Source organism: Macrotis lagotis, chromosome 1 (genome assembly GCF_037893015.1).
Source record: "Macrotis lagotis isolate mMagLag1 chromosome 1, bilby.v1.9.chrom.fasta, whole genome shotgun sequence".
NCBI lineage: Eukaryota > Metazoa > Chordata > Mammalia > Peramelemorphia > Peramelidae > Macrotis > Macrotis lagotis.
In genome coordinates, this window is record NC_133658.1 from 101,264,673 (window position 1) to 101,279,773 (window position 15,101).

Consider the following 15,101-nt stretch of genomic DNA (forward strand, 5'->3'; position numbering starts at 1 on the left):
AATTGTCTTCTCACTCTTCTCATTTGTTAATCTCTCCCATGAATCTGATTATCATCTCTATGTAAATGACTTCCAGGTTTCAACCTTTAGTATTTCTCCTTAGCTTCAGGTTCTCTTTACCAGTCAGGAATAGGATGCTCCAAAGGTATCTCAAACTTTACAATCCTTCAAATACAACTCATTATCTTTTTGCTAAACCCTTAATTCTTCCCAATTTTTCTAACTTGGGGCACTTTTTTTATCCTCTCAGTCACCCAGACTGGAAACCTTGCTATTCTCTCCAACTCTTAACTCACATTCACTTCACAATACCTGATTTGTTGTTTTGCTCTTTTGCTTTCATAACAAATTTCGTATACATTCCCTTTTTTTCACTTTAACAGTTACCTCAGTAAAGGCCTAAAAATAATTGAAATAGCCTTCTGATTAATCATAGTGATCAAATCTCTTCCCCATTCAATTTATCCATCACTTAGCTGCCAAAATGGTAATCCTAAAGCACAGGGCTGATCACATCACCTTCTTACTCAATAAATTTAAGGGACTTCTTACCACTCCAAATGTCCACTCTTTAGCATTTCAGAACCTTCACAAACTGGTTCTTTCCTACTTTTTTCAGTCTTCTTCTACCTTACTATCCTCAAACACCCTTTGATTTATTTACACTGGCTACTGGCATTTCCTAGATCATAGTACTCTGTTTCTTAACTTTATGGCTTTAGCTGGTTATGTTTGTATTCCTAGAATATTTTGCATTCGGCTCTCTCATTTTTCCTTCCAAGTGACCCTAGTTTCTTCTCAACAGTCAACTTTTACTTACCATTTATCTTGTATATAATGTATATATTATAAACACATGTATATAATATATCCTTTTTTAAAAAAACTAACAAGGGGCAGCTAGGTGGCACAGTGGATAGAGCACTTGCCTTGGAGTCAGGAGGATCTGAGTTCAAATTCAGCCTCAGGCAATAATTGCCTAGCTATGTGACTTTGGGCAAGTTACTTAACCCCAATGCCTTATACAAATAAAATTAAAGGGAAAAAACTTATGAAATAATACAACATAACATAGTAGAATTAAAAAAGATGATTACTCATGAAACTGCAAATCTATTATGTATAACTTGTTAGTATTTTTAAATATATGAGAAAGTTATTATGTACTGTGAAACTTTCCCCCTTTTTTTCTTTTATTCCCTCCCCTCCTCCCTAGAGAGGGCTACCATGAGACACAAAATATGTGTGCATCTACACACACATATATGTATATATACATATATATGTAAAATAATTCTATACATTTATCCATTAATTTTTTTTCTGGATACAGTTGATATCTTCATTCATAAGCTTTTTTGTAGTTAATTTGGATATTTATAATAGTTATTCACTCAAAGTTGTTTTTGAAATAATATTGCTTTTATTATGTGCAATGTTCTCTTGGTTCTGCTCAGTTTTTTCTATTATTTTGTGCAACTCTATCCATATTTCCTTACATACTTAGTATATAATTATTTAAATATTATTTTTTTCCAATGGAATATGAGCTCCTTCAGGGCAGGGTCTGTGTTTTTGTCTTTTTTTTTGTATCCTCAGCCCTTAGCAAAATGTCTGGTACATAATAAACACCTAAAAAGAATTGTTTATGAAAATAAAGTTGACATTTAACAGAAAAAAATCTGGAGGTAGTAACACCAAAACATAGAAACTCATAAATTATACCCACACATAAGTATAACTCACTTAAAGATTGTCATTGTGGCCCTGGTTTGCCTGCCTGTTTTTATTTATGAATTATTACTAGATTTATGGATTATTATTATTCCTAGGACTGATATATCCATGAACCAGGAAATAGAGGATCCAACATCATCTGTATAGTCAATCCCTGATTTTGTGACTTGATTTTAAAAGAAATATAGAGAACTGCATTAAAAAGTAAGAGAAATAAAACCAGAATTTATAGAACCACTCAATTAACAAGCTTTTATTTGCTATAAAATAATATAATAAGTTTTCTTATATTTTCCTTTTAGAATGTGTTAAGTAACATGTGGGTGGGGGGGAATAGTTAAACCTGACTCAGGTATGGACCCCACTCACCTCTGACTGTTCATACTCAGAAGCAAGAATCTTCCAAATGCCTAATGATAGGCCAAAGAGCAGACAAGACTATCCATCAATTGATGAAATTATAAATTGCTTCTCTCCAGAAAAATCATATAACTCAACCAAGATTTTCCCCATTGTAAACTCCTTGAAAAAAGGAATCATCTCTTACCTTTCTTTTTATCCCTAGTACTTATCACTGAGTTGTCACATAATAAAATGCTAGTTGACTGACTGTTATAAGGGAACATCATTTCAATTGAACAAAAACTAAACTCAGTAGCAAGCCCATTTTACTCATCACATCAAACTGCTTTATTATTTCTAGCAGGTCATCAAATTTCACAGCTTCTTTCCAGAATCAAGACCAATTAAGTAACTTCTTTGCATATCAAGACTAATTAAGTGTGCTTTCAATTATCAGAAGTATACTATACCCCAGCACACTTACTACAGTCTAATAGCATCTTCCTCTTCTTCCTCAGATTTTATTGCTCCTCTTTATCAGAGTAGAGTCCACTCAGTTTATAAATTTAAATGGTTTTCTTCCTTTTTACTTAATGGTCAACTGATTGGATTGAGTATATGCTGAATTCACTATCTCATCACCATCAAAATGTCTTTCCAGTCATTGATAGCATTCTTGTCAGATCATTTTAAGATTTTTATTTTTCAGTTCTAAAGTTTTTGACTTTCTGGAAGTCTACTTCTAAATAAGGTACTAATCTATGCTATATAGTATGTTAGTTGTATTTATGACACAAACATTCCATGTTTTCTCCTTAGGGTGACATGAGTCCCCTCCTCCTTCCCTTCTTTCCTTTCCTTCCCCTCCTTCCTTCCCCTCCCCCCTCACTCCCTCCCTCTTCCCTTCCCTCCCCCTTCCCTCCCTTCCTCTCTCCCTTCCTTGCTTCCTCCCTTCTTTCTTTCCTTCCTTCCTTCCTTCCTTCCTTCCTTCCTTCTTCTTCCTCCCTCCCTTCCCCTCCCTCCCTCATTCCTCCCATCTGCTTATGTAGTGATGATGCCTGTAGCTGTTTCCAGTACTTAAGATGATTTTTTCCCCCAAGTTAATTCTAATGTTTTATTTCTAGATAACACATTAATCCACACTCTTTGACTCTGGCAGTATTTTCTTATCCTGATAGGCCTAATGATTAGTCTTCAAATTACTTCTGAAGCTCTCATCTTATTAGGAAACAAATCAGGTTCTATTTTCTCTTCCTATCACTTGGTGAATACTTCACATAGCTAATAAGCATCTGAGGCTGAATTGGAACTCAGGTCTTCCTGACTCCAGGACCAGTGTACCACCTAACTCCCTCGATGGAAGTCAAGAAATGCATATTTTATACAGAATCAATAAAAAGAAAATACAAAGTTGTTTAAATTGTTTTGTATTTATCTATATTTGGGAATATGCTTATTTATATTTGTGAAAGAGGTCACTAGCAATTGGAGGATATGATAAGCTTCCTGTAGAAGGCAGTGCATTCATCTTGAATGAAGAGGTGCATTCTATGAGGCAAAAGGCAAAAGTGAGGAGGGGGTGCTTTTCAGGCATTGCAATTTGACTTGTGCAAAGTCATAGAGACATTCGATGGAGTGTCGTATGTGAGGAACAGAGAAGGCAAGTTTGGTTGGACCATTAAATATGAGGAGAGTGCTATATATATATGTATATATATATATATATATATATATATATATATATATATATATATAGAGAGAGAGAGAGAGAGAGAGAGAGAGGAAATGGTATAAAGTCCTTTAAAGTATTACATTGGCATGTATCTCAACGTAAGTGGAATTATGCTGCTTCTTTTTTATATATTTTTAAATAAATTAATTTAAGGTAGTGGGGTTAAGTGGCTTGCCCAAGGTCACCCAGCTAGGTGATTATTAAGTATCTGAGGCTAGGTTTGAACTCAGGTCCTCCTGACTCCATGTGTGCTCTATCCACTGTGCCACCTAGCCCCCCATAAGAGAAATTATGGCAGCTACTGCTTTTGAGAATTTGAGTGCTGACAGGATCTACCCCTCATTTTGCATTCTAGCGACTTCCAAACACTCTGTTAGCAGCATATTAGCTCACAGAGAGCTTCTTGGTTCTGAGATGGAAAACAGGAATAGGAGACAGTAATTGATTAATGGATGCCTTGACTCGGGAAAGGCAAGAGTTAAAATTTGCTCCCTACCTCATTTAATAAACTATGTTATAGTCAGTGCCACAAATTGGATTTGAACAATTTCTGTTTCTCCCAGCAAAGATGTTATTACAGGTCAATCATTTCCATAAGTGAAAGCACATTTCTGGTGAACACTACACTGACAGATGGTTAGAAGACCTCTCTTTCATGATCCCAGTTGGGATAAAAAGGCAATTTACTATCTATAGAACTGTGGGTAATGGAACAGAATCATTCTCATACAAATAACTCAGTGTTTGAATCTGAACTATCAAATGAATCTGAGCTATAGCCAAATCAATTTGATAAACCATCGGAATAGGATTGTATTGGCTCCAGCTCAGCAAGGCAATGTATTAAATTTTCCCCACAGAGATCAGTTTCCCAAGGAAACAACAATTGCTTCATTTCTAAGAGAGACTTCAGAATGCAGAAATCACCAAAACAACAACAACAACAAAAGTCAAAGCTGGGGACAGAGCCTGATCCTTCAGGTCAAGACCAATGGGGTAGGCCAGTTTTCAGCCAAGTTCTGAAGGAAGTGGGTGAAATTTGTCATCTGGGCCCCCAGTCCCACTTTTCTGGGTCCTGTTCTTTTCACTGGTTGTCAGCTCTCTCCACAGGTAGTGTGTTTTCTCTCTCAAATTTCCCTGCTATCTCCACAAAAGATTCTATTAAACCAATTTTTAGCCTATTTCCCCCCAGGCTAATAGGAGTCAACTTGTTATGCTGAATGGTTGCCAGAGATGCTAGATCTGAAATTAGCCCAGGGTGACCCGACCTTTGACCTAGGGTGGGAGATTTAAGGACCAGAAAACTGAACACCTTCAGCAGAATAGGAGTAAAGAATAGAAATTAGAGCTCAGATACTGACCAAAGAATTCAATAAAAGACATTGTGGTTCTAGGAGCTGTGAGGGGAGGAGCTGTTGTCTTTTCATTCCTTCCTTTCTCATTATTACATAAGAAACCCCCAACTTGCCACATCTGATTCCCTTCTCAGCGCTTTCTCTTTCACATTTTCTTTTTGAGCATAGCAGCCTCTCTCCCCAAGCATTACCTAAAGTCTTGAGCCTGCAGAGGTGTTAATTAACTTGGGTCTATTTGAGGAAAAGCATAACAAAAATAAGCCACTGGGGTCATTGGAAACTCACTTCTGCAGGTGTTGGGTGAAAGGCAGAGCAAGTGTGAAGAACTATGAGAAATCTTCTGACAGTGAACTGATATGGGCAGTTGTCAGAAATTCTTGGCTGTCTTTTCTGTTAGGTTTTTCCTGTGCCTGCTTCAGACTTCTTCGAAAGGAGAGGACATCAGAGTATTCATCTGTATGTCCTTCTGGGACAGATATATTTAAGATCAAGAATCACAGAATTTCAATGTCTAAAGTGACACAAGAGGGCATCTCATCTAACTTGTTCTTAAGAACTCCTTCAAGACACGTCCATTAATTGGTCACTCAACCTCCCCTTAAATAAGCTCCAATTAGAGAAAACATACTAGGTCCCGAAGTAACTATTTCACTTTGAGGAGTTTCTAATTGAGGACATTTTTTCTTGACATCAAGTCACCATTTGCTTCTCTACAATTTCTACTCCCTATCATTCTGCCTCTGGTGCCCAGTCAGTGTAAGTGGAATTATTCTTCCACATCTGTTCATGTCACCCCTGCTTCTTCCTCTCAATAAACTCTAGTGGCTTCCTATTACTTCCAAAATCAAATACAAAATTCTCTATTTGATATTCAAAGTCCATCACATGTAGCACCCTAGTATCTTTCCATTATTCTTATACCTTCCACTCTGAAATGTACTCTTGAATCTAGTGACACTGGTTTCCTGGCTGTTCCATGAACAACATACTCCATTTCTCTTCTGAGCATTTTTTTCTGGCTTTCTTCCATGCCTCCTCTCCAACTATTGATTTCTTCACTTACTTTAAGTCCCAACTAAATCCTCAAACCCTTTTAATTCTAGTGCCTTCCGTTTAGGATTTGTTTCCATATTGTCTCCCCATGAGATTTAGCTCCTTGAGATAAAGGACTGTCTTTTTTCCCTCTTTTTTTTGTATCTCCAGGGCTTAGTAAAGTGTCTGACATATAGTGGGTATAAATGTTTATTGATTAATTAATTATAGATGATGCCCTTCAGTTATGTAAAGACAACCTATCAAGTCTCTCAGTCTTCTACTCACAGTTAAATATGTTCAGTTTCTTCATTTGAGCCTCTTATGCAGGAGATCCCCAGGATCATCATCCTGGAAGACTGCATCAGCTTTGGTACTCATACTTTATCAGTTCTCCCAGTAGGGTTCTGTTCTTGGTCTTCATTCAATGTCTTCTGATCATAAGGTTAGAGAGTGGAACAAAGAATTCCTCCTACAGTATCCTTTTACAATTGACAGACCAACTGTTTCCTATCAGCTACTCTTCTGAATTTAACTTCACCATAATCATCACTGAGAACTTTGCTGCATCAACTCTTCCTCATCTCATCTTATAAACTTTCCTTTATGTATTTTTCTCCATTTGATTATAAGTTTTTTGTTTCTTAGTTGTATCTCCAGAGCTTAATAGAGTGCTTGGAACATAGGCATTTAATACATGCTTATTGACTTGAAGTATGCTATAATAGCTAGTCTTTCCCTGCATCTTAACTACCTTCTTTAATATGTGCTCTAGTTTAAATGTTGTTAAAATATGATGCTTGATATTCCTTCAATGCTATTTTGAAAGTAATTATGATGATGATGATGAAGATGACTAAAGGCATCTAAAAGAAGCAGAATGGTTAGAATATTGGGTCTGATTTGAAATACAATTTCAGATAACTTACTGTGTGACCCTGAGCAAATCTCTTGGTCTCAGTTTCCTCCTATTTCTAATGTTGTTGTGAGGAGAATATGTGTAAGGCCTGCAAACTTTAAAGTGCTGTATCAATGCCAGTTATTATTATTATGGCATAGCATGTGGAAATTTTGCAAGCAAAGTGCTTTAAAAATCTTATTTCACTCCTCAAAACAACCATTTAGGTGTCTCCTATCACTAAGAGCTTGATCACCTCCCTTATTTGGATACTGAATTTCAAGGCAACCTAGGAGAGTATTTGTCTTTTTAATTGTCATACAGTGTTCTTTGCTATTAAGCATATGATCAATTAAAACATAAGACCTTTCCCCATCTCCCCAATATGAGTTATAATCTAGTGAGTATTGCTTCCCCATCCTACATTTGTGAACCTGATTTTTTTTAAACTTCAGGGTAGAATTTCTTCATATTTTCCCTATGAAGTTTTATCATTAAAAAGATCTTTCTTGATACTGATTTTATATCATTGAGTATATAGCCTGACCTTCCCTTCTTTGTAACATCTTTAAACAGCTCCAAATTTTGGGTAAAGCAAATATCAAAGGAAAATCATTCAATGATAATATGAATGTCTTCAGGTTGATCTAACTGCTGTTCTCTTGGGACTTCCTGTCCTGCCCATCCTCTTTTACATTAGGATGTGGAATTCCTTTTATAGGCTTTTAACCTTTGACAACCTGCTTATCCTATCCAAAGGACTTATTTGTCTACTGACTACAACTTTTTTATTTCCATTCCTGAGTTTAGGTCTATATCACCTTTCTTATTTTATGTGAAAGAAGATTTTTGAACTTTCATCACTAGAATTTAATTTTATTGGTCCCGTTTTTGTTGCCATAGGCAAATTCTGAGGCCCTTGGGCCCCAGACATGAATTTTAAAAAGCAAAGTAATAAATGATGTATTTAATAAATTACAATTTGTCTAGGCTTTGATCTCTGGGTTTGTTATTTCCATTTTTTGAATTAAGTCTGGAGCTTTTCTTCTTTAAAATGCCCATGAATGTTTCTGCCACCCTGACCTTTTCTGTTATGAAGTTAGAAATTTTCTGGCTCTTAATGGATAGAAGGTGTTTAAGTCCATCTTTGCACATTATTTCAAATGGACCTCCAATCTGAGCTATTTACATTCTGGAAGACTGAAAGAGATTAAAAACCAAAAGAAAAGCAGAAATTCAATTTTATTAGTTAGTTGCTAGGCAGTAAGAAAGAATAATCCTTATGCCTTTTTTTTTCAGAGAATGAATGAATGAATTTGAAAAAAGATTTTATTAAGCCTGACTATGTGAAAATCATTGGAGATTCAAAAGGAAAATAAAGACAGTCCTTGTTCTCAAAGAGTTCACATTGTAGAACGGGGTGATACATATAGGTTTCAAGCAGTAGTCACATGAAAAAGTCTTATGAACCTAAGGATAGAGAGACTGAGTAGAAGGCAGTTCAACTTTTTAAATATTATTTTCCCTGTTAAAACCATGTCCATATCAGATGTTGAACTATTTGACAATGTCAAAGACGGTGCTGAGAATGTCCTTTACTGAATCTTCAAAAGCTGTATACCTTGACCCCATCTCTGCCTTTCACAAATTCTTATCTTCTTTCAAAACTCAACTCAAGTGCTAAATCCCCTGTAATGTCTTCCTCATCATTGTGGTTATTATTTTCTCCTCTTCAATGTTCTTTAATATATATAATATACATATATATGTATATATATATACATATATATATATATGTATATATATATATATATTTGTGGGCAAGTTGTGTTTCCCCAGGTAAATGTAAATTCTTTGAGGGCAGGGGCTGTTTTTTTTCATGTCTCTAAAACCAATTGCATTCCATATTTTAGCTACTTAAGAAATGACTGCCGAATTGAATTAATTGTCTCATTTGCATTAAGATAGATAATAGATAGATAGAAAGCTGATGAGGCTTAATGAAATTTCCTTCTGAGCACTGAGCACTTTAGTTCCTTTCTAAAAGGCTGAATCTCCGATATTATCCTGAGAGTCTATTGTATTTCATGTAGCCTCCTGCAGACTCATAGGGAACGTTCTCTTCTTCTTGCTATGGCCTGATGGCTATCCTGCTTAAAGTTCTTGTTTCAATCATCCTTTACTCTCCATTGACTTTCCTTATTCCACCTCCTACCTTGGAAATACAGGAGGGACTTTCTATCCTAGTGTTGTCCCCACCTCTCCTTTCCATCTTCTTATCCTTGGGTATGTCAAGTTAAGTCATATTCCCTTTTGTAAGTTCAGTGTCTGGTTGAATTCTTCTTCAGAGTCCTCTAATAGCTTCCCCTCCCTCCCATCTACAGCTGCTTCTTATTGGGAAAGAAAGCTATTCAAAGCCATTAGGACCTTGGTCAGCTCTGATCTGAGCTACACAGAATTAGCAGGTTGCTCCTTTAATAGGAACAGAATAAGCTGCCTTTTTCTGTTTTTGAAAGTCATTAATGATCAGTCTTGAAGTCTGACTGCCTTGCAAGTGATTTCTAATGGATTGTCTTGTTTAGTCTGTCTAGTTCAAGGCAGTCTCCAAGTCCAATGCATTCTACACTATAACTCTCAACTTTTCTTCAATGCTTTCAAATTGAGGAGGATAGGTACTTATTAGAGGAGTTCCAAGGAAAAAGTGATCTTTGAAATCTAGATGATCAATCAACAAAAATTTATTGAACATTAATCTCACTAAGTGGCACAGTAAATAGAATGTTGGATTTGGCATCAGGAAGATGCGAGTTCAAACATTACCTCAGATAACTTCTCTTTGCTTCAGTTTCCTACTCTGTATAGTGGGGATAATAATGGCTTCTACCTCATACCACTAAGATTAAATGAGTCTCCTTCCTGTTCCTCCAAGTCTGAACATTTCCAGTGGCAGTCTCCTCATTCCTGGAATGCACTCTCCCTTTATCCCTGTCTCCTAGCTTCCCTGGTTTCTCTAAAAACCTTAAGAACACTTTCCCCAGCTCCTTAATCAAAGGGCCTTGCCTCTAAGATTACTCCTACATTATTCTGTACATATCATATTTGTACAGTGTAGTTCACATGCTGCCTCCTTGAGAATAGTGATCAATTTTTGTTTTTATATATCTGTATAGTCATATCACTAACCATAATTGTCTGGCAATAGTAAATATTCTGCTTAATAAAGGTCAGTTGGCTAATTGAAAGTGCTTTGCAAATCTTAAAGTATAAATAATTTCTCTATAACCATCATCATCATCATCATCATCATAGTCATTGTCATCATCATTATCATTATTATTATTGTTACCTATTATATGCTAGATACTCAAGAAGGTCTGGGAAGAAAAGAGGAAACTGAAATTGGTCCTTGAAGGAATGACCTTTGAACTGTTAAGACCATCCTTCTACCTTCAAATAGATATACCTACATTTCCCTCCAGAGGGCATATTTCTGCAAATGGGCCACAGTATTTGTACCATCATTAGCAGCAAATACTTACTGAATAGTTAGACACTGGCTAGGCAATAGAGGTATGTGGAAATACAAATTAACATCTATTCTTTTTGAGGTAATTATATTCTAGTTGGCAAGACATGCTGTAAGCATGATGCTAATTCATTTATATAGCAGTTCAAGATTTGAGAAACATTGTCCTTATTCCCCAGTGAAGTAGGTAGGACAAGTTTCATAATTTCCATTGTACAGATTGGGAAGTTGGAAACATGAGAGATTCATTTACTTGCTCGTAGTGAATTTCATAGCAGTGTATTTCAGAGAGACTGGGTTTGAAGTTATGTCTTCTGACAAGAACTCTTGCACTTTACACTCGGGTATTCTACTCCTATTAAATGTGATAAGTATGGATGATATTTGTTATAGGAAATGAGAGGAGAAAATGGTCACTGAGAATCAAGAACAATCAGTCACTTAATCAATTAGCAAACATTTATTAAATACCAGGAGCCTGCTGCTCAAAGAAGGCTTCATGGGCAAGGAGTAGCTTGAGCTGGTTCTCATCAACAGCCATAACGAAGGAAGGTACTTGAAGAAGTGAAGAGGAGAAAATGAGCATTTCAGGTGAGAAGCTAAGGATGATCAGAGGTGTTAGCAGCAGCGCTGTGTTACATGTTGAGACTTTGATGAATAATTGGTTGGAATGTATATATTTAGGGTAACAAGGAAATGGGTATGAGATAGAGGGAGGGGTCAGTTTATGGAGGACCTTGAATGATGGGCTAATGAGTTTGAAGTCTATTTGATAGACAATGAGGGTCCAAAGATCAGTGCATTTGTCTGTTAGGTAATTAGGAGAAGTCTGTGGAGTTTCAAGGTTGGTCATAGTCAGGTATGTGGATAGAGAATAGCAATCAATCTCTTTTTACAGGTTGGTTTTCTATAATAATAATAACAATAATAATAGCAATAATAGCTAGCATTCCTGTGTTGCTTTTGTAACAATTATTAGAACAACCTTGAGAAGTAGGTAGGTACTCTAAATTATCTGATTTTATAGATGAAGATCCGAAGGCAGACAGAGATTAAATAATTTCTGCTGGTAACAGCAGAGGTAGGATTTGAATTCAGTCTTTGTGATTCCAGGTCCAGTTTTCTATCTACAGCATCACCTAGTTGCCAAAGGTAATAGTATGTAGATGTGTATCTATCTACATACACACACACAAACAATGCATGTAAGAAAAAACTTATATGTTCCATGTACAACCTCCATTAGTTTTCTAATTGCTTCCCCTCCAAAAAAACATATACATACTTGCATACATGACTATCACATATTTAGTTACACATATGAATTCATGTCTTATGATATATAAATAAATATAAATTCTATATATTTTCATGGGCAGGTAAGTGAGTTGTCCAAAAGTGCTAGACCTGAAGTTAGAAAGTCTCATCTTCTTGATTTTGAATCTGACCCTTAGCTGTGTAACCCTGGGCAAGTCCTTAACCCTGTTTGCCTTAGAAGGAAATAGCAAACCACTGCAATTATCTTTGCCAAGATACCCTCAAAATTGGGTCACAAAAAGTTGGACATGACAGAAAAACAACTGACTGCCACCAATAATATATATATCGCATCCATCACGCAAATGTATGTGTGAAATATATGTGTAGTCATGCAAATTATACACATTAACATTGTATTTTAGGACTTGAACAAGATGTGATACAGATTCTAACGATTCCCAGAAAACTTTGCAGAGGCATTGTGCTGTGTTTAACTCTGGATGGTGAGCTCCATCTCAGAATTAATGAACAAGGGTGAAAGGGTAGCTACTTACAGAATGACTGGCCCATTGGCTCCTTGGAAAATGTCATTAGGTAAGTCTTCCAGGTTAATATTGTCACTAAGGTTCCTGCAAAGGGTTGAGCAGAGAAAAAGAGGATCAGATAAATACCAATAAATAGTATTGCCTGAAGAACCATATCCTTGTAAGTGTTCTGGAAGACCAGGTAAACCTACTTACAGCTCATCCAGTTGGGTTCCATTGAATGCCTGGTTCTCTATCTCTTGAATCCCATTCTTATTCAGCCATCTGCAATAAAGTAAGCATTTAAAAACCAATAATGGTATTCCTCCTATTCACAGACCTTTCAAGTGAGACAAAGGCTTCAGACTTGGAAGCATCAGGGGCAAGATCAGACGGCTGCAATTAGAGGCATAAATAAAAAGATGCCCTCAGGTGCGGCAGCATCGGGAGAGCAGATGGCATTCCTAAGGTGGTGGGCACTGTTGTTCTGGCTCTATTGTATTATACATGCAGAGGGTGTGCCTGCCATGTGGGGTGCTGGGAGACATCCTTGTCAGTACTGTGGCGCTTACATCATATAGCTATTGGCTTAGAGCATTGAGGAGATGAAGCAAAATTATTTTGCTTCCATTTTTTCCTTACTGCCTCATTCCTCTCAACCATGATAAAGCTAGGCAACAGGCCTATCTCTGGTGAAAAGAAGGAATAATTTAATTAAACTGTCAGACAAGCTACAAGTTCCCCCTCTTTCTTTTCACCCCCACCCCAGTTCTCAGCTAAAGAACTCACCCCTGTGAGTTTTATTGGGAGTCTGAGGTGAAAATTCTGGGTTAAACCAAGAAAAGAAGTGAAATCAATTTACAGAATAGGGTGAAGTGAGGGGTGGGGGTTTAGGAGGAGGGTGAAGAGAAGTAGGAAGACACTGACTGCACTAACAAGATGAGCCTTGAACTTTGGAGGCAAGGGTGACTAAGGGTGTCTGGGCCACCTTTACCCCATCTCTCTTTATCTAGGATAATCAGAAAATGGTCTGGAAATAGGATATAGATTAACCTAGATATCCTCTTTGTTTCAACCCTGATCCCCTTGATAAATCATCAGTTCCTTGTCACAATCAAACTTTATTGGTCAACAAATTAAACTCATCTAAAGGATGACCCTCAAGAAGCACATTTGTTTTCAAGGAACTGCCTTCTACCTAGGAAACTGAGCAGTCAGAAATTCTGAAAATCAATGTGACCCTCAGCAAATCACTTAACCCCAATTGCTTCCCCTACAAAAAAATAGAAAAGAAAAAGAATAGTTGAAAATCAAGGAATTCCCTCTTCTGGGCCAATTAAGAGAGATACCATGCTGTGGTAGAAACAATCTTAGGTTCAATGCTGAATGAGACCCTATAGAACTGCTAATCCATTCTTCTTATTTTATGAGGGTCTGTTCCATGTACAACCTCCATTAGTTTCCTCAAAAAGCATCTTCACCAGGAAGACTTTAGAGAGTTTTTCCTAGGAAAATTGTGTTGCCTGGAGCATGCTTGGACATTCTGCAACTGTTTCCAGTTAATCTGCCATGTTGGGAGGAATCTTGATGCATTAGATATATACTTAGAACCGTGGTCTTCAAATGGGTCTGAGGTAGTGCTGACCATTTTTGGAAAAGGAGATTGCACCTTCTTCAGAGGGTCTGGTAAGACCCATCAATTAAGATGAAGAATCATGAGAACTTTCTTTCCTCAGGCTATAAGTATCCCCTTATTACTACCCTCCCCCCCCCAACCAAAAACAAATAACAAAACTTGGATTTTTCTCCATTTTTTCTGTTCTGGTTTCAGAGAGTAGAGTCTCCAACCTAGGAAGTTTTAGAGATTGGGAATATGAGACACAAGAATCCAGAAATCCAGTAATCTAGCCTGATTGTTTTAGTCAAACCTTCACCAATACCCTGAAGAAGGGGAGCAATGATTTGGAATGAAATTTGGGAATCCAACCCAGAAGAAGAATGACAGCTTGCCTTTGGGAATAAATTTGATAGGATCAATTCTATGCAGGATCTGAGTTAGGTTTCAAATGGGATTCACTCCCATCTCCCAGAAAATGAGGACTATAGGGGAAGATTTTGCCTTAAGGTGTATATGTCTACTATTAATACATATTTGGAAGTAAATAGTTCTTAAAAATTATCTGATTGGGGTCCTAGTCATTAGTAGGGGAACTTGGCTAATGCTGGCTCAAGCCATAAAAATTAAAATCCCCCAACTCCCTCAAGGTATAGAGGGAGATCTAATAGGTCAGACCCTGAAAGAGTAGAGACAGAGGATACCATGTCATACCCAGATGAGGAAACTGAGGCTTAGGTCATGTCATATAGGGCTTTTCACATTATATCACAATGCTTCTAACTGAATTGGAATGGGAGTTACTTATTGCTCATCACATATCTTTTCTTTTTACTAGGCTTTGGTTCTTTCCTCTGTAAAATGAAGGGCTTGGACTAGATTTCTAAAGATCATTTCTAATCCAAAATATTCTATGTTCATCAGAGTTCGTGTGGAATAGTGGAAATATGATTAGATTTGGAATCAGAGAAACTGAGTTAATATTCTTATACCACCAGGTACTATATATGTGACCTTGGGCAAATCATTTCACCTCCCTTGGCCTCAATTTCTTCATCTGTCAAGTAAAAGAGTTAGATA

At 36.8% G+C, this 15,101-nt stretch overlaps 1 protein-coding gene across 1 annotated transcript in view; it reads right to left on the minus strand.

Annotated features, from left to right (window-relative positions):
• FSHR (follicle stimulating hormone receptor) overlaps window positions 1–15,101 on the minus strand; it is a gene marked incomplete at its 5' end in the record, with an annotated part of 112,563 nt that overhangs the window by 27,195 nt on the left and 70,267 nt on the right. The window contains 2 exons of the mRNA XM_074223893.1: window positions 12,437–12,511; window positions 12,623–12,691. Coding sequence (XP_074079994.1) covers window positions 12,437–12,511; window positions 12,623–12,691 — 144 coding nt within the window. The remainder of the gene's footprint in view (window positions 1–12,436; window positions 12,512–12,622; window positions 12,692–15,101) is intronic.